Raw genomic sequence first — 21,356 nt, forward strand, 5'->3', positions numbered from 1 at the left:
ATTTTTTTTTTTTTTTTTAAACTGTAGACTATTGCTTCCTACCAACTGTCACCTGCGCGTTCATAAGAGGGTTGAGTAAAGCGTGACGTAAGCGCACCGGAAAACCGAATGTCGAATTATTATTATTTTTTAACGTTTTTATTATTGCTCACAACAAAATACAAACGATAACAGATATTAATAATGAAAAACAAACCATGCAGAAGAACAGACACCAGTTCTTGCGCGAGTTTCACATCAACCTCCCGCGAGAATGCAATGAACGCTTAAAGCTTCACCAAACGCGAAGCCATTCAAGCCGACCCTGTGAAGCCGACTCTCATGCAGTCGCTGGTGACAGTTGGTCGGTAGCGAAAAGATGAGTAAATTATAAAAACATTTCTGGGTGTACTGTATTTTCTTTTAATACATAATACAGAATAGAAAAAGACTCCTCCTTAAGATTAGGCTAATCAGTGGAACGATAGAAAAAGAAGAGGAGGACCAAGAGGAGGAGGAAGCCATACAAGAGAAACAAAAAAGGACAAAACATGCTACTTTCTGTCAGGACTTTAGTATTTGAAATGAAAAGTTGATTTAAAAAAAAAAATAAAAAAAAATAAGAAGTGTAATATGTTGTAAATCTGTTTTGAAATAAGTTGTTTTTCAAATAAAGGTTTTCCAAGTGATGTCAGATTGTGTGTGTGTACATGTGTTTTTATTGTACTTACCCTGTAACTACATGAAACAAGAGGGTAAGAAGCACCACTTTAATTTACAGCCCACAATGCCATACTTACACTGTAACTACATGGAATACTTACAGTCTAAATAATTTGCCTAAATAATTTGTTATTTTCCTGGTTGTAACCCCTTTATTCCCAAGACTTTACATATTATTCCCCTATACTTACACGTAAGTACTTTATAGGTACACTGTAATTACCGAAAGTTACACTGTAATTTCGTTTTAATTACGCAGTATTTTCCTGGTTGTAACCCCTTTATTCCCAAGACTTTACGTATTGTTCCCCTATACTTACACGTAAGTACTTTATAGGTACACTGTAATTACCGAAAGTTACACTGTAATTTCGTTTTAATTACGCAGTACTTTCCAGGCTGTAATCTAAAGCGTTACCAAACATTCTAAGATACTGACCAAAGGCCACAACAAGCATAAAGAGTATTATGTTCATGTCAAAATGTGGCACCTCCTCAAATGAGGGTAACCTATGTTATTTCCCAAAAGATTATAGGATCTCTATAAAAACCTCAAAGTCCTTCTATTTGCCGAAATGTCAGCGCTGACACATTTTACATATGATAATATCTATTCAGTGGGTGAATGGAGTCACTGGTTGCACTGCTGCAAATGGTAATAGCCATCATGACTTTCTCTAAAGCTAATGAAACTGTATGTACTCTGCAAGGAGAGCCTGTACACCCTGAGCTATGGAAAGACGGGGACATCATAGTTGGAGGGGTTTTCTCTTTCCATAGCAGCTGGGAGGTTATGCAACTAACATATTCTGTCACACCACCTCCACTAAAATGCATCAGGTAAGTAAAACCCGAAAAACAGTATGTTATAAGATGTTGTAAATACGAATACTATGCTACATGATTAATTCGTAGTTTTTTTTTTTGTTTGTTTTTTTTTTGCTTTGTTTTGTTTTTTTAACAAGTCTTAATTTTAGAGACTTCCAGTATGCACAGTCCATGCTCTTCGCAATAGAAGAAATTAATAACAGTTCCACTTTGCTACCTGGGGTCTCATTAGGCTACAAGATCTACGACACATGTGGCTCAGTGGCAGTTGGGGTTCGAGCAGCTATGGCACTTGCGAATGGGCATGAGAAAACGTCTGTTGAAGGGCCCTGCACAAAGAAGGCTGAAGTGCAAGCCATTATAGGAGACACAACTTCTTCAGCATGCATGGCAATATCAAAGGGTATTGGACCATTCAAGCTTCCATTGGTATGTTTTTATACATCACATTTTACAGTTTATCAAAATATAGCATTTTAAAATGTTATAAAAATCAAATGCAATCTATGTTTTAACCAAATAATAGATTGCAATGAATGTAACAAATGTAAATATACTGGATGTGTTATGACTAAATGTATTGTTTCTCATAGATCAGTCACTATGCAACCTGTGAGTGTCTCAGTGACAAAAAAAAATATCCCTCATTTCTTCGAACTATTGCCAGTGACCACTACCAGAGCAGGGCACTGGCAGAACTGGTTAAACACTTTGGATGGACCTGGGTGGGAGCCATAAGAACAGATGATGATTATGGTAATAATGGGATGGCCACTTTCACGAAGGTGGCTGAACAAATGGGTATCTGTTTGGAATATTCTCTCCCTTTTTTCAGAACCTATCCTGAAGATAAAGTAATGAGGATAATTGAGCAGATTAAAAGCTCTACTTCGCGAGTTCTTGTGGGGTTTCTTGCTCACTGGGACTTGGAGGTTCTGCTGCATAAATTTGTTGAATACAATATTACTGGTTACCAGTGGGTAGGCACTGAAGCCTGGATCTCTGATTCAGTCATTGCCAGTATGGATAAGCACCATGTTCTGCAAGGAGCAATTGGTCTGGCTATACCCAAAACACAAGTGACAGGTCTGCAAGAATTCATTCTAGATATAAAACCACTGAAGTCATCAGGAGGTGCTATTTTTACTGAGTTCTGGGAAGCCCTGTTTCAGTGTAAATACTCAACTAAGAACAATTCAGTGTCCACAACTGCATGTACAGGCAAGGAGGAACTGTCACAAGTGCAAAACCTATTCACAGACATGTCCCTTATGCCCATCTTCAGCAATGTGTACAAAGGAGTATATGCTGTGGCTCATACACTTCATGACCTTCTGGGCTGCAAGGAAAAATGTGCCTCAAAAAAACAGCCTGATCCTTTAACAGTGGGTTAACTATTTTACTACTGCTACAATATAAAGTACATTATTCTCTAAGGTTGTACATGTGTACAGAGCATGTTCAACATTTCATAATATGCACTATATGTACATTACAAATATTATTGTATTGAGTTTAAAAAGATTGGTTTGTGGTGTCAAACACTAGTCAATGACTGCTTTAAATATTGAATATTTTGTCTATTATTATTATTATTATTATTATTATTTTTCAGTTTCTGAAGCACCTGAGAAGAGTGCATTTCAAAACTAAAGATGACGAAGAGGTTTACTTCGATGAAAACGGTGATCCAGTGGCAAAATATGAGATAATAAATTGGCAACCAAGTAGAAAACAACATTACGAATTTGTTACTGTTGGACTATATGATGCTTCTTTTCTGGGGATAAATCGTTTAGCTGTCAATATGACAACAATTACATGGGCAAATAATTCCACAAAGGTGAGGAAAAAGTGGTGGACTTACAGAAAAAAAATATATATATATGATTTGAATTTTAATTTCTCTAAGTAAATGGAAATGGCAAAACAAACAAACAAACAAATAAACTCTGTCACAGGTACCAGTGTCTGTGTGCAGTGAAAGCTGCCCCCCTGGCACTAGGAAGGCTGTGAAGAAAGGAAAACCTATATGTTGTTATGACTGCATACCATGCACAGAGGGAGAGATCAGTAACACTACAGGTAAAATTTAATGACTATTTCCATAAAGAAAGAAAACAAAGCCCCTTTCACACAAAGATTCCGGAAAATACACGCATAAAGTGACCCGGAATTTGACCCAGGTTCATTTGATTTTGGTTCATTCACACTGCCAGTGATTTTCCGGAATCAGAGAGTGCGTTCACACACAACCCGTAAAAATCCCGTAAAGACACGTGACATCGATGTGACTTGTAACGTCTCAGCAGCGTCTTAAGTTTGCTTATGAGCTGCGATTTCTCTCTCGAGAAACCAAGCTTGTGCATTTTTTCTCTGATTCGATCATAAACTTGCGCATTACGTACCGTTTCACAGCTGGCGAACGATCCCGGCTTCAGCGTCATCACTACAACACGGCATTATAACGGCTTTTGTCCACACAGCGCGCGTTCCGGGACTGAACACGGTAATGTTACTAGGTCCCCAACCCGGCATCGATGCCGGCATCAATCCCGGGTCGTGTTTGCGTTCACACAGAAGGCGTTCTGGCAATTTGCCGGGATCATCGCGCTGTGTGAAAGGGGCTCAAGACACATAAATCATTGATTTTTCTGTTATTAATAATCACATCCAATAACAGATTCTGTAACATGTCTGCGGTGCCATCAAGACTTCTGGTCAAATATGCAAAACAATGGATGTATTAAAAAGGAAACAGAATTTTTGTCATATGAGGAGATCATGGGAATTTTACTCACAACTATTTCAGTTGTTGGTGTATTTATAACAATGATAATTGCAGTCATATTTTTCAGATATAAAAATACCCCAATAGTGAAAGCCAACAACTCAGAATTGAGCTTCTTGCTACTGATTTCATTGATGTTGTGTTTTCTCTGTTCACTTACTTTCATTGGTCGGCCCACTGAGTGGTCCTGTATGTTGCGTCACACAGCATTTGGCATCACTTTTGTCCTCTGTATCTCCTGTGTTCTGGGGAAAACAATTGTGGTATTAATAGCCTTCAGGGCTACACTTCCAGGAAGTAATGTCATGAAACGGTTTGGCCCTCCTCAACAGAAACTCAGTGTTTTTGCCTTTACTCTTATACAAGTGCTTATTTGTGTCCTTTGGTTAACAATATCACCCCCTTTTCCTTTTAAAAATCTTAAGTACTTCAAAGAAAAGATAATTCTAGAGTGTAACGTGGGATCAGTTGTAGGTTTCTGGGCAGCGCTGGGTTATATTGGACTTCTTTCCATTCTTTGTTTCTTTATGGCTTTTCTGGCTCGGAAACTCCCTGATAACTTTAATGAAGCCAAATTCATTACATTTAGTATGCTCATATTCTGTGCTGTTTGGATTGCTTTTATACCAGCTTATGTTAGTTCTCCTGGAAAATTCACTGTATCAGTGGAGATATTTGCCATTTTAGCCTCCACATATGGAATGTTATTTTGCATATTCATTCCTAAATGCTATATCATTTTATTGAAACCAGACAAGAACTCTAAAAAACATTTGATGAGTAAATTACCCTCAAGAGCTCTGTGAGTAATATATTTAAAGAAAATATATTTGAGAATTATGTGGATGAAATAATACACACTCTTACTTTTACCAACCTATATTAAGTTATACTGATTATTATCACGATGATGGCATGTTTTTTTACTGAACAGCTTTATAGTTTATGTTGGTACATAATAAAACTAAAGACATCTCTGTTTTGGTAACTGTTTTATCCAAAACCTTTATACACCCATAAACTGAAAATTCAGCCGTTTTTTGAAGGTCCTAGCATGTTATTGTGGCATTAAATGAGTGGAGGGAAACGAGAATCACAATTTAAAATATAGCTGCAAGCAGCAATATGGGGCCAAGCCGCTGAAAGGACTGTAGCACAATGCGGAGCCAGAAGAACACAAACAGCAGAAATAGAATGTACATGAAGAACAGATGGGTTCAGAAGTAAAGATAGGATGAAATCAAAATGAACAGAAGTTTTGATGAGAACGAATACAGAATGTAGAAATAAATACACTTATTTCTGATCCCAGTGTAAGAAACATTAGTACAGCTCTTACCCATATAATAAAGGAATTGAAATGACAACTTTATACCCAATTTTAAAGTTGTCCCACACAGGATTCGAACCCACAACCAGAATGGTTCAGGATTCTTGACATGTGGTTTAACAGATTGCGCCACTCGGAGGACGTGTATTACAAAGCTGCAGAGGAGAGGCTTCAGTGTAAGAATAAGCACACAAAATCATGTTAACGAGATTAGCATGCTAAGCTAGCTTAATGTTAATGTAGCTTATCGTCGCTGCCCGATGAAACTCACGTATGTCCAAAACGGTTACTTTTCAGGAAGTGAAAAAAACACCGTCATTTCAAAAGCAGTTGAACGTAGCGTTGTCATACTTGGTACGCCATCTTTAAATGTAACCATATTCTTGCCAGTGTAATGATATAATCCACATTTGACCAAAATCGAGTTTAAATGGACATACGTGCATATTTTACAGTGACGGTGGTCGATACGCGTTCTTCCGATCATTAATTAGAATGGCCAAGTCGCGTTTCATATTGACAGATGAATAGGCTACGCTCAGTTTATTAAATAGCCTACGTCTCAGTTTATTAAATGTCTCTTGCAAACTATGAAGGGACAATGAATCAATACACTCATTGCTGACCCCAGGGCCGGCGCGTCCATATAGGCGAACTAGGCAATTGCCTAGAGCGGCACTTTTGTAAAGGCAGCAAAATGTGTGCCAACCGGGAATGAACAATTCACAAAATAGGCTAGGCTCTATGATCATATAATCATACATAATCAGAGAGTAGCCTTTTTCTTTTCGTTTTGAATTATTTTGTTTAAAGACTGTTCAAGCTTTGTGTATTTGATGTCTTTCTCATGTCTGTGTGAGGCATACACTGAGTTAGGATGAGATGCGCTCCAGTTAACGTGCAATGCAAGTGACCACGCGGGCGCCTCCATGATTGTCTGCTATATATTTGCTGCTTATTTATTAAATCCACTCCAGGCAATTGGTTGATGAAAAATTTATTAAAATTAAGATACAATTTATAAAAAACGAAATTCACTTTAAAGAAAGGTTTTCTACAAAACAAAACTTAATGAAGTGGTCAAAATCATGTCTGACCCGTCTCAAATTGTGCATCCTATTACTCGTGCTGTTCACTTTTCATACTTTCAACAGTATAGTAGACCTACAGACTCTATTTGTACAAATTGTTGCACATTCATTTAATTCTGCATTTTGCACACACAAGTTGAAAGGCTTCAAATCAAGTTCACGGATAATTGTGCGTGAATTTATTAATCATTATGATACTAAAATCATAACAAAGTAGGCTGTGCTATGTACAAAAAAATACAGCCATTTCTGTTTTTTTCTTTTAAACAAAAAAACAAGCTGCACCCTTTTTTTTTACATTTCATCTTTCATTCCGAAACAGAATAATGAATGAACGAAAAAGTACACGGACCCAACATGTAGGCTTTTTACCCGTTATCTAAATTAATCTCGTTTTTAATTTAACTTAATTTCGTTTTTCTTTATTTAAATTTCGTTTTTCTTTATTTAAATTTCGGGTTTTTCTTTATTTAATTTTCGTTTTTTTCTTTATTTAAATGTCATTTTTCTTTATTTAAATTTCGTTTTTTCTTTATTTAAATTTCATTTTTTCTTTTTTTAAATTTAGTTTTTTTCTTTATTTAAAATTCGTTATTCTTTATTTAAATCTACCCTTTACTGTGTCAGTAATTTATTAGTCAGAAAAATATTAGACTACCTTAAAAGTATTGCTTAAGTTAACAGACCCGTGCGTTAACATCTCCACAATAAACAGTGACAATTACTTCGTCTTGACCATTTACCGGTAAATAACAGTTGTGAATATATTGCGAATATATAATAAACTTGAACAGTTGTCAAAAACAAACGTTTGCTGATACTTTACCTCACAGAGTTATTCGGCTATCCAATGCTGAGCTACCAGAGACGAGATGCCTCCACAGGGCATTGACAGCTTTGACACCAAATGGATATACGTGAAAATCAGATGACATGATTTCACAACTTTTCATTGGTCATTTAGATATGTGAAGCATACTGTATATGGAAATGAACCTGGACATTCTATCCGTCAAAAAATCTCAAAATCGGCAAAATGGACATACGCGGTTTTCATCGGACAGCGACGTTATGGTTATCCTGATAGCTGAAGAGCCACATTAGAAAGAATGGCATCTGGTTAGCATGCTAACCAATTATTATGCTAAGCTAACTAGCATAAGGCAACAAACACAGGCTAGGTCAACTTTGGAGACAAATATCTCTGGAACGGTAGCGAATATCAAAAATCTGTTCACTCACTTCTGTGCAGCTCAGTCCAAAGAATGTCTGATCATAGTTTGGACAAAATTGGGAAAAAATTGTAGGAGGAGTAGCGAAAAACTGTTTATCATTTGCTTCAATATGGCGGACAGTCACATTGTTGGAAAATGACAAATGAGGTATCGTCGGAATCAGCCTTAACCAAGGAACGTAATGACATAAAACAATCAAAATTTGAACAATGTTTTCAAAAGTTATAAGCGTTTTTGCAAAATACCTTATACCTCTGGAACACTAGGTGGCGCTGTGTTCAACCTTCTCAGGTACCTTAAGGACATGGTGTCGATCATCCCTACCAAATTTTGTGCTGATATGTCAAATAGTTTAAAAGATATTGGAATTTATGTCTAAATTCAAAATGGCGGGCACATGGTTCATCCAATCTCGGATAATTCCGTATCCACAGATTCAGCATGACACAAGGAATCTATAGATACCAATATTATGATTTTCTGACAAACTGTTCAAAAGTTATTGGCCAAAATAGCCATTTTCCAGATCTCATGACCTGTAGGTGGTGCTGTTCCCAACTTTGGCATGGACCCTCAGGTCATCGCTCCGATGAAGCGTACCAATTATTGTTTCGATTGATCAAAGTTTGGCCGAGCTATAGCTTCTGAACCAATTTTGGGTCGACCTCGTTAAGTTTGCGACATCATAATTTTTGAACAATGATGAATAAAAAAAATCTGTTCACTCACTTCTGTGCGGCTCAGTCCAAAGATCATTTGAGCAAATGTTGGACAAAATTAGATTTTGAAGGAGGAGTAGCAAATAAATTGCATACTGTACTTTTCAAAATGGCCACTACTGTAATGGGCGGAGTCATAATGTAATATATTGGTTGTGATCAGCATGATGAGATGAATCAGGTGTACTAAGTTTCATTTCTGTAGATCAAAGGGTTCAAAAGTTATAACCATTTCAATGTTGAATTTTTGTACTGGTGGTGGCGCTATAGAGTTGGTCCTAGAGACTCAAAAATTGCTACAATTACTTTTCATTACCATCACTAGAAGTGTACCAAATTTAATCATTTTCCTATGTACGGTTCATAGGGCTGCCATCAGGGCCGTGCACAGACATTTTGAGGGGCAGTGGCCTAAACCAAAAAAAAAGGGGGCACTAAGGGGATGGTTGCTTGTTAACACAAATTATCCAGTTATTACAAAATATACAATTAAAACAGAAGACAGCACACGCTCAAATACATTTTAGACTTTATTGTAGATGTTTTGATAGAACATAACAATTACACATTGCTGATAATAACAGAAACTATTTGCTGTTTTACATTTTTATATTTACCTGTTCCATTTACAGCAACACTTTTTTATTTGGTACCATGTCCTGAAAGATCTTGATAACCTATTTTTTAAGATTCACAATTACACATTGGTGATAATAACAGAAACTATTTAGCGTTTTACATTTTGGTATTTACCTTTTCATTTTACAGCAAAACCTTTCTATTTGGTACCATGTCTTGAAAGATCTTAAAGGTCCCATTGCATGGATTATTTTATTATTTTAGAATGTTTCCTGGGGTGCCCTTATAATGTTAGTATGTTTTTAAGATCAAAAGTTGTTATAATTTAGAAATAAAAGGCATATTTCCTAGCCTGATTTTAGCCTCTGATTTGAACGCTCTGTTTGAAGGGGCGTGTCTGTGTGAGACTTCAGTGTAAACGCCCACTGCTGTGATAGGCTGTAAGACTTCAGTGTAAACGCCCACTGCTGTGATTGGCTAGTGTGAGACTTCAGTGTAAATGCCCACTGCTGTGATTGGCTGACATGATTGCATATGAAATAGCTAGCATTACATGTGGAACTCTCTCGAATACTTTTACTATTACAGCTATTATACGTTTTTACTATTACAGCTATCGAGATTAATGAATTGTGAGACGTTTTTTTAAGTATTTAGATATATTCCCATCACATAAAAGTAGAGATGCACCGATTCAGTCTGACATGCCGATTTTATGCCGGTCAAATGCACTCGGGCTCCCCATGATTAACCCCCTGGGGTCGGCGGTATCGCCGGCGATACCAGCTCGCTTTTTTTTTATCAGTGTAAAAGAGACTCAAAAATACTCTGTTGACTTTGATTTTCCATAGGAGTTTCATACATCAATCGATCCTGTTAAGTGTGTATTATTTTTGTGTATACTCACAATAAAAACAAAGTGTTGTGCTTTTTGCCAAATAAAGAAAAATAAACATGAAGCGAGTTCTCCCTTCTCTCTGTCAGTGAAGTCCATTCTGAAACGCGTCCGAAAATGAACCATAACTCAGCGAATACTCAGTCAAACAGTCACACAGGCACACAGGCATGAAGCTTGAATTCTCTTCTTTTAAATGAAGTATTTTTTATAAAAAACAAATATTCTCAGTTTATGTAATATGAATGAAAAGAGAGAGATGTCAGTCGTTCTCATCTCAGCTCATTATGTTTTAATTTGACTCCGCCCACGGAGAGCGCACGCTATTCAAACGCAAATGTGAGGCGATCCTGCAATCCTGTGAAACGCCCACATCAGCTGGATAACACACACTGCGAGTTCACTTTCAGACTCATGTACTTTATGACGCTGTGAGGAATAATACTATCTTGATAATAATCCTGGAAAATTTACCTCAGAAGTTCTGGAAGTTTCATTTCGAGGAGCAAACGGATCCGGCTGAGGAATAGGTCAGTTCAATATTTGCTTTGTTCTAATCGCAAGTGTCTGTACACGCAAAAAGACTGTTTAAATATGAATCGCGTTTCTGTGCGTAAATGAATGAATGCACAGATGCGCGCTGTTGTGTAGCTACTACAGCTGGCACAAATACTGTTTCAAAATTAATCGCGTTTCTGTGTGTGAATGAATGAACAGCTTTTAGCAAACTCTATTGCTATACTAAGATGAGTAAAAATCTGTCACGGTTCATGAATTCACTGTCTCTCTCTAGTCTAACGTGCTGTTGTGTGTGTGTCTGTGGGCGTGGTCACTGATCATCAGTGATCAGTAGCGCCAGCTGGATTCAATTATTTGTCCCTTTATATGTTCAGTAACCGGTGTCTCATGTTGTCAGATCGTTGTGGTTTCCCGGCGTGTTTCCCGTGCCTGTTCCTGTGTTCCTCGTGTTGTACTGGATTCCCGTGTCTTCGTCGTGTCGTCTCTGGATTACCTGCACTCTGCACTGGATCATCGAGCACCATCACAAGGAATCATTCACTGCACCAGAGCACCGTCACAAGGGATCATCACTGGACCACAGCACCAGCACCTGTTGCCCACCGAGGTCCCTGCGTCACCAGTCCATCAGCGTTTGTGTCCGCCCGCCTGTTCCGCTGTGTTGACGACCAACTGTGCTTTGTGTCCTGACCATTTGTGTGTTTTCTAATAAAGAGCGTTATTGCATTTACATCCTGTTCTGTCATCCGTTACAGAACGATCTGACCATATTATGGATGTAGCAGGCGCCACGACTTGGGACGAGTTTGCAGCTCGAAGCATCGCGAGAATGGACACCCAAGAGGAGAGCATCTCCAACACAGGACGGGCGGTCCAAACGCTTGTGACGCAGGTGTCCGAGCTCACCCAACAACTCCAACAGCTAAGAGTTCCCGCTGCGCCGCCCACACCGCCCGTTCAGCCCAATCCACCAGAGCCGTCCCAGCAGCGCGAACCGAGACTACCGACACCAGAGGGATATGCAGGTGAACCGGAGTTTTGTAGAGCGTTTTTGACCCGATGTTCTATGCACTTTTCATTACAGCCACTGACGTTCAATCAAGAACAGACCAAGGTGGCATTTGTGCTGACGCTGCTGTCCGGCAAAGCGGCTCTCTGGGGAACGGCGGTGTGGGAGAATCAAGACCCATGCTGCGCCTCGTTCCAGGCACTCTCCGAGGAGATGAGGAGGGTCTTCGATCGTGCGGTGGCGGGTAGGGAGGCGGCCAGACTACTCGCCGATCTCCGCCAAGGTAACGGCTCGGTGTCGGAATATTCCATCCGGTTCCGCACCCTGGCTGCAGAGTGCCGATGGAACGAGGAGGCACAGTGGGATAGATTCCTGCATGGTAGTCCAGTCATTTTATGAAAAAAGGTTGAACAAATTGCAACAGAAGCAAACTCAACTGATTTTGTATCCTCATTATGTCCTGAGTAAGGAAAAAAAAGTCCAGAAGAATCCCATTAGGGGAAAGTTTCGAAAAAGACCCAAATATAGCCTATTCATACGCCTATTAATTTTTTTTCTCACGTGAATAGGGTAAAAAAATGTACCTTTAGATATCACCATGAAAATTACTGAGTTGATTACTTACATCAAGACAAACAAAAAATGTATTACAAGTTTTTTGAAATTGTTTGTTAACATGGACAAACAATGCATAATCTAATTATGTATGTGCTAATTTGCATAAATACCACAACAGATCTAAACATTGGGTATAGCGTTTTTAAACCATTCAGAGATTCAGTCAGTCATTCATTCAAGGTCCCCTCAACTCTCAACTGTCAACTGTCAACTCTCAACTGTCAACTCTCAACTCTCAACTCTCAACTCTCAACTTTCAACTGTCAACGGTCACTAAGCTGTCATTCAGGTAAGAAAGTCAAAGATTGTTTTTCCTACATGGATTATTTAACCTACATTAATAAAACATACCTGGTGATCAACTACAATTTATTGGGAACATCTGGATGTGTGTTGAGCTGTGGTACGACTATTATTGGCGAAACGATGTCAAGTTTAGGATTAGCGAATAGTTTCATTAGCTTGCTAACACAGCTAGCAACAGCAAAAAACTTGTTAGCTGTCTTGAAATTAATCGACTTGAATTACTTACATGGCAGTGTAATGCCTACGATAATCCATTTATCCATATCTTAAATTAATGATAGGGTTGGGTACCGAAACCCGGTACCGACATGGAACCAGTATCTAAGTAACCGGTATGTAACCGGACCGAATCAAAATGCAGATTTTGGTGCCACAAAAAATGTGAAAAGGATTGCTGAAATTTAGAGCTGGTTTAGCATACCAAGAATACAGACTTTGCTGTTATTAGTACTGTAGTGTTTTTTAGTGTTAAATTATTGTAGTTGGGTTAGGTGGCTTAGGTTTTATTGTGAATTTATTATGTAAATTTGTTGTTTTGTATTTAGACTACTTATATTTATATATACTTTAGAATATGCTTTGTATGTTGCCATCAGTGTTAATTGTTATGTTTACTTTGTGTCAAGGATCAGTGAGATTGATCCGTCTACATAAAGGTTTAAATTGAGTGGATTTTTTGTCCATTTTCAGGAATGGAGGAATATGAACAGTGTGTAATTTGCAAGCAGGATGTTGATGGAGCAGGATCATTATCAACACTTGGAGAGAAGGGAAGTTTATCTATCAACCAGGCCAGTGAAACGAGGAGAGACAACATTCACACTGTACCTGGTGATAAAGTACACAGAGACTGTCGACGTTCTTATACTAAACGACCACAGATAGCCAAGAACACCAGCCAACAAGACTCAGAACCAAGTAGAGAGAGACAAACACTAAGATCAACTACTGGGACATTCTCTTTCAATACTGACTGCCTCTTTTGTGGCACACCAGCTGAGGTTGGGAAAAAGAGAAAGAGGCCATGGGAATATGAAGTTTACCAAATCAGGACGATTGATATCAAGGAGACACTTTTGGGAACATGTGATGAACGAGGTGATGAATGGTCAGAGACTGTGAAAGTACGCATTCTGTATGCACATGATCTACATGCAGCAGATGCTGTATATCACCAGACTTGCAGTGTGAATTTTCGTACAAAGAAGCAAATACCAGCAGCATATAAAACAGACACTGAACAAGAGTCAAAGAGGGTGAAGACTGGCCGCCCTCAACACAATGAGAGGACAGCAGCATTCTTGGTGGTGGCAAAGTATATTGATGAAAACAATGATGAGCAGATCACCATAAAGGATCTAATTGACCTCATGCAGCAGAAGCTTGCACACAGTGAAAGTGAAGCATATAGTTATAATTATATGAAGAAAAGGCTGGAAGAACACTTCGGGGAGAAGATCATATACACTCAGATGGATGGAAAACGCCTCGGTTACGACTGTAACCTCGGTTCCCTGAAGAGCGAACGAGCGTTGCGTCGAGTTTGACGCTATGGGAACGCTTTGCGTGATGACGTCTTGAAGCACATGTAAAATCAGTCCAATGGTGTGGCGGAACGTCAGAGGCGGGTGACGTCACGTACCAGGAAGCTATAAAAGCCGGCCCGAAACAGAAAACGAAAGCTTCGTAAAGTCTGAAGTCGTGTTGACAGGCATGAAGGAGATATGGCAAGGTGACGCAACGCTCGTTCCCTCTTCAGGGAACCGAGGTTACAGTCGTAACCGAGGCGTTCCCTTTCAAGGGAACTCGCGTTGCGTCGAGTTTGACGCTATGGGAACGTCTATACCAACGCCCCCATAGCTACAAATGTCTGTCCTGTGTGAAATCTGGTGAGCAGCACTAGGAAGACAAAACATGAGACCCTGGAGCAGAGTCTAAATCCAGAGAGTAGAACCTGACGAAAGTGTGCGGTGAGGACCAGCCTGCCGCATCACAAACGTCCTGTAACGAAACTCCTGATATAAGGGCCTTAGAGGCCGCCATACTCCTCGTAGAGTGCGACCGGACAGCCAAAGGAGAAGGCTGTCCAGCCGCCTCATAAACAAGTGAGATAGTCTCAACCACCCACTGCTCATCCTTTGCTTAGACACTGGACCTCCCTTGTTAGGGGAGCAAATGTCACTTTTACGCCACAGGGCAGCTCTGTGGACATACGCGTCTAACGCCCGAACAGGGCAAAGCAAATTATTCGCCTCCTGGTCCGATTTCGAAAGGGAGGAGGACCTCCAAGTGCCACGAGGGAAACGAGATACCAAAGGGGTCTTTCCCCACAGACATTCCACCCAAAGGACTGTGGTAAGCACCTACGGCCGCCACATAAACCTTTAAAGTGGACGGGGTCAGACCTGCAGTGAACCGGTCCTGCAGGAACTCCAGAACTGTACCAATTGGGCAGTTGACTGGATCCAACCGACGGTCACTACACAAAGAGGTGAATACTCTCCAGTTCAGGGCATAAAGTTTCCTCGTGGAGGGAGCTCTGGACTGTAGAATGGTCTCAACAACCTCAGTTGAGAGACCTGACTCTATGAGCTGGGCCCCCTCAGAGGCCAAGCCCACAGGTTCCACAGTTCTGGTCGGGGGTGAAAAATCGAGCCCCCTGCTTGGGACAGAAGGTCCCTCCTGACGGGTAGCTCCAGAGGAGGCCCGTCGAGGAGGGACACAAGATCGGGAAACCATACTCTGCCCGGCCAGCGCGGGGCTATAAGAAGCAGGCAAACCCGGTCCCTGCGAACTCTTTCCAGAACTCCCGGGAGCAGAGCAACTGGGGGAAAGGCGTACAGACGTAGCCTCGGCCACGTCTGTACCATAGCATCCAGTCCCAGAGGAGCTGGATGCGTGAGGGAGAACCAAAGTGGACAGTGAGACGTCTCTCGAGACGCAAACAGATCCACTTATAATTTCCATATCAGCTCCACCACCTCGGGGGTGGAGCCACCATTCCCCGGGCCTCGGCCCCTGTCTCGACAGAGTGTCTGCTCCTATATTCTGGACCCCGGGGATGTAGGCTGCCTTGAGTGACAGCAACTTCCCCTGGGACCACAAGAGGATATGGCGTGCCAGCGCAAACCCCCTTGATATAGGCGACTACCGACGTGTTGTCCGTATGTACTACACATGGTGTCCCCTGAGACCTGTGATAAAGCTCCTCAGAGCCCGGAAGACAGCTAACATCTCTAGGCTATAGAATGCCAGGAACGATGATGGTCTTCCCACAGACCTTGAGATGAGCAACCCTCAGGATCGCTCCCCAACCCGTGAGGGAAGCATCCGTCGTTAGCAGTTTGCGACGACAAGGAGCTCCCAGCACTGGGCCCTGGGACAGGAACCAAGGTTTCTTCCACATAACCAAGGCACGTAGGCATCACCGCGTGACCTTGATTGTGCGAAATGGGTTGCCCCTCGGGGAAAACCCTCTGGTCCTGAGCCACCACTGCAGGGGCCTCATGTGCAGCAGTCCAAAAGGCATCCCGTTGGAAGCTGCTGCCATGAGACCCAACAGTCTCTGGAACTGTTTGACAGTGAGTAGCTGGCCTAGCTTTACACTTCTCACAGCTGCCAGGATCGAAGCGTGGCGATGACAGGCGCGCCTGCATCGACACTGAATCCCAAACCACGCCTAAAAAAGTGGTCCTCTAAAATAGAGAAGCACACTCTTCTTGGCGTTCAGCCGTAACCCCAACTCTTTCATATGGGCGAGAACAACATCTCGATGTTGAACCGCCATCTAATGCGACTGAGCTAAAATCAACCAATCGTCGATGTAGTTCGTGATGCGAATACCCCGGAGGCGCAGAGGCGCCAGAGCTGCATCCACGCATTTGGTGAAAGTGCGGGGTGATAAAGCCAGGCCGAATGGAAGAACTCGATATTGGTATGCTTTGCCCCCGAAAGCAAACCTCAGGAACTTCCAATGACACGGACGGATGGAAATATGCGTCCTTGAGGTCTATCATGACAAACCAGTCCTCGGACTAATCTGTGGCACGATTGTCTCAATGTTAACATTTTGAACTTGAGCTCGAAGACCTAAAATGGGACGCAATCCCCCGTCCTACTTTGGAACTATGAAGTACCGGCTGTAAAACCCGGTTTCCCTGTTGGAGGGAGGTACATATTCTATGGCCCCTTTCTCTAACAGAGTGTTTACTTCCTGTTCCATAACCAGAACCTGCTCGGGGCCCACCATTGTGGGCAGGACCCCCATAAACCGCGGTGGGCGTTACTAGAATTGTATCTAATACCCTTTTTCCACGGTCTGCAGGACCCAACGAGAAACATTTGACAGTAGCTTCCACGCTGTCAAAGATTCTACTAGAGGTACCAGTCTCTCGAGACTGAGTAGTCAGTTCGTCGCCCTGTAACGGCGCACCGGCAGGGAACGACCAAACAGACTGCTCTAGCACCCTCCTCAGAGGGGGCGGGCATCCCGAGGCCACTACGTTTCCGGGTGGACCTTGAGATATGTGCTCGCCGGAGACCGCTGCGCCCTGTAACGCCGGAGGCGGCAGGGTTGGCAGAACGGTCCCCTGAGGGCACCGAAGAGAGACGGGCACCGTGAAAAGAGGTGTTAACCGCTCTGCTTCGGGGGGACTACCCTCATTTGTCCTGAGCCCTCAGACATCAGGACTTTTTCCCAGCAGCCTTCTTGGCGGTAATAACGGTCCGCAGATCCGTTTTACCCCTCGAAGACTGCTGGGTTTGAGAGCGCCCTCCGTGTCCCCGAGATTTTTGTGGGGGAGCACGGGAGGAAACGCTCTGTTTCTGAGTGGCGCGGTGCTCAGCGCTCTTTTTAGAGGAGTGAGGCTGCTCCCGCTCAGCAGCCTCATAGAAAGAACGGCGGGGGAGAAGTTTCTGAAGTGCAGCTGCCTGTTTTGAAGCTTCTTGTGACTTCGCTACAGCACTATTAACTGCGTCTCCAAATAACCCTTGCGTGGATACTGGTGCATCTAAAAGAACATGTTTTTCTTTGTCCTTTATGTCACTTAAGTTGAGCCACAGATGCCTCTCAGTGGCCACCAGGGCTGCCATAGAGCGGCCGATGGATTTAGCCGTCTCCTTGGTGGCCCTGAGAGACAAATCCGTGGCTCTACGCAGTTCAGACACCGTATCAGCACTAATACCCCCGCCCTCCTCAAAATCACCCAATAACTCAGCCTGGTAAGCCTGCATTATGGACATTGTATGTAAACACGCTGCAGCTTGACCGGCGGCGGCATAAGCTTTATGAACCAGGGAAGAAGTAACTTTTACTGGCTTGGATGGAAGTGCAGGAGCCTTCAGAGAAGATGCCGTTGCTGGAGAGAGATAGCTCGCGAGCGTCTCTTCCACCTTCGGCATCTCCCCATAACCATGCTCTTTATAATTGTGAATGGATGAATAGTGTGATGTTTGTGCAGTATACACTCGATATGACACTGGTTTCGCCCACGATCTCGACACCTCGGTGTGGAGATCGGGGAAAAACGGCAGGCTCCTGCGCTGGGGCTGCGCACGAGATGGCAGGAAGCGTTCGTCGAGCTTACTTTTCGAACGAACGTCCTGCCTATCTTCTGGCCACTCAATAGACAGTCTGTCAACAGCTCTAGTAATGACATCGAGCAGTTCCTCAAACGCATGAGACTGAGGTGGCGAATCCTCAGACTCAGCTACAATACTCACAACATCCAACTCCTCAGAGCTGGATAGTTGCAGTACTGGTACCTCTATCGGGGGGGAAGAAACCGCAGCGCGTGCTTCCACACCCTGATAAGAGGCACTGGATCTATCAGACGGATGCTGAGATAAGGCAGAGCCCGTCTCAACATCCACTGATAAATCCATCTGTGAACCCCAGGTCTGAGATCGACGCCGTGCCTCGGCAGCGGCGGGACCCGAGCCCTGGGGAGCGTGGTCGGGATTGAACCGAGCCAAGCGGGATCGGAGCGTACGCAATGGAAGCGCACAGCAATGCACACAGTCACCACCCTCGAGTGCTGACTGGGCATGCTCCTCTCCCAAACAAACAACACAAAGAGTGTGTGTGTCACCTCCCGTTAAATAACGCGGGCAGGGATGGACACACACTCTAAACTGCTGCTCGCTCGCCATACTGAATATATATATATATGATATAGACAGACAACACCAAATATACAGACAGATTTCACACAGAGCGCAACTGAAGACTCAGAAAGCTTTCGTTTTCTGTTTCGGGCCGGCTTTTATAGCTTCCTGGTACGTGACGTCACCCGCCTCTGACGTTCCGCCACACCATTGGACTGATTTTACATGTGCTTCAAGACGTCATCACGCAAAGCGTTCCCATAGCGTCAAACTCGACGCAACGCGAGTTCCCTTGAAAGGGAACCAAACGTGATTACCATGAGGACAACAGATAAGATGGTGCTGCAAGACTACTATGACACACAGAAGAAGGAAACAAACACAAATGAAGAGAAGATCAAGCTTGTAAAGGCAGCAGCAAAGCTCATTAAACAAGATATCAAAGACATCGAGCTATCTAATGAATCTTACCCAAATGTTGATGATATAGAATCTCCGGAGGCTGCCGTCAGAATTCTTCCAGATACTCTTTGCTTGCTGCTGGAAGCACTATTTGTTGGGACCAAAACTCAAGCCAAAGTAGCGCAATTGGACAAGCACTGATGCAGGCAACCAGACCTAGAGCGATGTTAGCACCACTTCAGTTTGGATTGGGCGTACAACTATATCACCACTTTGCCTCACGGTTCCTCATTGACACTCTTCATCATCTTGGGTTTTGCTGCTCATATGAGGAGGTGCACCAATCCGAGCGAAATGCAGCCAGGTTCTATGGAGCTAACATTCCTGACCTATTAACACAGTTTGTCCAATATGCTGCCGATAATGTCGACCATAACATCCGCACACTTGATGGGCTTGGTACATTCCATGGTATGGGGATGATTGCCACCATTACCCCTGGAATTACATCGAGGAAGACAATCACCAGGTTGAAGGCTACTTCCTTGGATGTGGCACCTGTTGGAAGGGTAGATGTATGATACTTCAGAGAGGAAAGGCACAACTTCACAGCAATAACCTACCAGAAGCTTCAGAGCCTTCAGTTCCAGAATAGCTGTGAAAAACTCGATGTCCTGTGGAAGTCATCCATCCTCTTCGGGTCTCCCAGACCAGCATGGTCAGAAATGATGCAGTTTGTCCATAAAGGTGACCACCCTGGCAAGTCGAGCGTTATATTCCTGCCCATGATTGATCTGAATCCAAGTGATAGCACATGCATATTCTCGACCCTGACATATGTTAGTCAACATGTGCATCGTCACAATGTCACCCCAGTAATCACCTTTGATCAGCCTCTTTGGTGGAAGGCTCTCATGATCGTCAACTCTCAGCCGATGGAAAGTGATCTGAGACAAATCGTCTTACGTTTGGGTGGCTTCCATGCAGAGATGAGCTTCCTCGGTTGTATCGGACACCTGATGGCCTCATCTGGACTCCAAGAAGTACTGGAGCTGATCTATGCCCCAAACGCAGTAATCCACATGATGTCTGGTAAAGCTGTTGCACGAGCAGTTCGTGCACACTCAATTGTTGATGCGTCCCTCAATGCAATGATTCTGGCAGATGTTTTCAATGTCAATCTACCACAGCAATCTGTATTAACAGACAAGAGTAAGGAAGGACAGTCAGCCGAAGCAGTTACAGCGATGGAGACCAATCCTCGGGTAACAAAGGTGAGCAAAGATGCAGATGTGTATGAAGCTTTGGAGATATATGATAATTTGATGGATGGAACAGTATGAGCTGAAGAGGCCAGTCAGTCTGATGTTCTCATGAGAATCAAAGGCCGCCTTCAGAAGCACATTGAGTCCACCAAGAAGACCTCAAGAACCTCAGCTCTATGGGTACAGTAGATGGATATGCAAGACATCCTACGAAAGTATGTAAGTGCAGAGCGCACCGGAAACTGGCCATTACATCTGCAGGCTATCCAGGACATGCTACCCTGTCTGGCAGCATCAGGACACAATCTGTACACCAAATCTGCTAGGGTGTATCTTCAGCAGATGCAAAACCTCCACACCACACACCCAGGAGTCCAACAACGTTTCGAGGAAGGGTTCCACGTGATCCGTCGGAGCGACCGCCTTTGGGCAGGTCTCTCACCTGACCTGGTCATTGAGCAGGTTCTCATGAGGAGTTTAAAAAACAGTGGTGGGCTTACACGAGGGCGAGGGATGACGGAACAACAACGTCTGTTGTGGCTGCTATCCATGCCCACTTGTGGAGAAGTAAACCAGGCAATGGAAGGACTCACAGGGGTCAACTACAACACTGGAGAGCAGAATAAAGACATGACCAAAGCAAGGCAAGCCCGTGACTGGAAGGATACACTAATAGTGCTCAGTTATCTACAGGAGCGAAATCCATTCAGCAGTGACCCAAGTCTGAGGAATATTGCCACCGGGGAGCATGCTCTTTCCAACGTCAACGTTGATCTGTTGGCACTGCAATCCTGAAGTCAATGGATGGACAAACAACTGGTGACTATACTTTCAAGAGGAAGGATCAAGCTGTTACTCTTGGCATGAGGTCTTCTGTGAGGATTGATGGAAATGAAATTCAAGTTGATCCACAGCTTCCCTTCCAGAGACTGGTGATAGTGGCACAGAAATGTGATGTACTT

At 42.9% G+C, this 21,356-nt stretch overlaps 1 protein-coding gene across 1 annotated transcript; it reads left to right on the plus strand.

Annotated features, from left to right (window-relative positions):
* Positions 1–1,327: 1,327 nt before the first annotated feature.
* LOC311089085 (extracellular calcium-sensing receptor-like) lies at positions 1,328–5,127 on the plus strand (the record flags this gene model as incomplete). Its single annotated transcript, XM_084123535.1, has 6 exons — positions 1,328–1,542; positions 1,668–1,959; positions 2,124–2,915; positions 3,146–3,373; positions 3,492–3,615; positions 4,214–5,127. 6 exons carry the CDS (start codon positions 1,328–1,330, stop codon positions 5,125–5,127), a joined length of 2,565 nt encoding a protein of 854 aa, XP_083979661.1.
* Between the last annotated feature and the right edge of the window lie 16,229 nt (positions 5,128–21,356).

The sequence above is a fragment of the Abramis brama genome, assembly GCF_963993115.1.
Source record: "Abramis brama genome assembly, chromosome: 9".
Taxonomy (NCBI): Eukaryota; Metazoa; Chordata; class Actinopteri; order Cypriniformes; family Leuciscidae; genus Abramis; species Abramis brama.